Source organism: Frankliniella occidentalis, unplaced genomic scaffold (genome assembly GCF_000697945.3).
Source record: "Frankliniella occidentalis isolate FOCC.00 unplaced genomic scaffold, Focc_3.1 Scaffold134, whole genome shotgun sequence".
In the NCBI taxonomy this organism is placed as follows: Eukaryota; Metazoa; Arthropoda; class Insecta; order Thysanoptera; family Thripidae; genus Frankliniella; species Frankliniella occidentalis.
This window is the reverse complement of record NW_026267261.1, coordinates 188,830-190,001: the sequence shown is the minus strand read 5'-3', so window position 1 is coordinate 190,001 and position 1,172 is coordinate 188,830. Positions and strand designations below refer to the sequence as shown.

The 1,172-nt window shown below is 65.7% G+C and overlaps 1 protein-coding gene across 1 annotated transcript in view; it reads right to left on the bottom strand.

The window, feature by feature from the left end:
• Positions 1-1,172, bottom strand: part of LOC113206963 (KN motif and ankyrin repeat domain-containing protein 2) — a gene marked incomplete in the record, with an annotated part of 44,194 nt that overhangs the window by 33,992 nt on the left and 9,030 nt on the right. The window contains 1 exon segment of the mRNA XM_052270686.1: positions 870-1,017. Coding sequence (XP_052126646.1) covers positions 870-1,017 — 148 coding nt within the window.

The window sequence follows — 1,172 nt, the reverse complement described above, 5'->3', positions numbered from 1 at the left end:
GCGGCGAGCAGTCCTGACAGGTACGTCCGCCCGCGTCCCGAAAGGGAAAAGACGACAGGCCTGGCGGCGATAAGCCTGCTCAGCCGGCCTACGAATTGCCAATTATTGTCGTCCTCCAACTGTGAGCACGGACAATAAGTCAAGTTATTTGGATCGCGCGAGAATTGAACCTGCTCCAGAGTCCGAACACGGTCGTGCGTAGAGCTTCGCGAGCTTCGCCAGTCGCACACTTGTTGGCGCGGACAGGGTGGCGCCGCCGGGGCGGGCGAAGGCGCCAGCTCAGCTCAGGGCCGCGCGAATCGAAAAGTAGTTGGTGTGGCGACGCCGGGCGGGAACACGCCACCGTGCGTGACGTCTTTAGCGCGCGCCGCTCGCTCGCTCCTCTGCCTCGCTCCCTCGCGCTCGCTCGCTCGCCGACCCTCGCTCGCTCTCGCTCGCTCCCCGTACCGCCGCCGGACGCAGCCCTCCCTGCCACCGCCCATTAGGGCTCACTTTTAAAACTAAGTGCTGCTCGCCGGCGTCACGTGGAGCCGAGGCAGCCGAGGCAGCCGAGGCACGCCAGTTCAGGGAAGTCCCCGTTCGCCACACTCGCCGCACGACCCGGAGAACCCTGGACAGCAGGTCCGATACTCTGATGCCGCAATGTCGGGCGTTAACATCGGCGAGCGAGCCGTGGTGGTAATCCGCATAACGTAACGTCCGGGGCTGCTCCTGCTGGACCCAGCACTGCAAGCGCTGCCCCGCCCACCTCCGCGCGGCTCGGACAGGGGAGACAGCGGCCGCCCCCTCCCAGCCCCGCCCCTTGAAAAGTTTGTCAAAGTTAATTATTCACACACACCCCGGCCCGGGGGGTGGCGTGCACCTGTTACCTTGAACCACTCCAGCTGGACGATGCTGAAGGCGTTGCGCAGCTCCTGCGGCACGGAGCCCGCCCGCGCGGACGGCGGCGTCTGCCGCAGCTGCAGGTGGTCGTCCAGCACCTTGAGAGCGGCGCGCATCTCCTTGCTGGGCTCGGACCTGGCGGCAGAGAACAACGGCTCTTTAGGCAAGAGTAGGAGAAACAGTCACAATTTGTCATAGCGCTGACGAAGGTGTTGAGGCAGCGCAGAGCGCCACCGCGTCGCCGCCCGCTCAAACGCCCGCGCAGCGGCGCACCGGAAGTGCGGTGACTC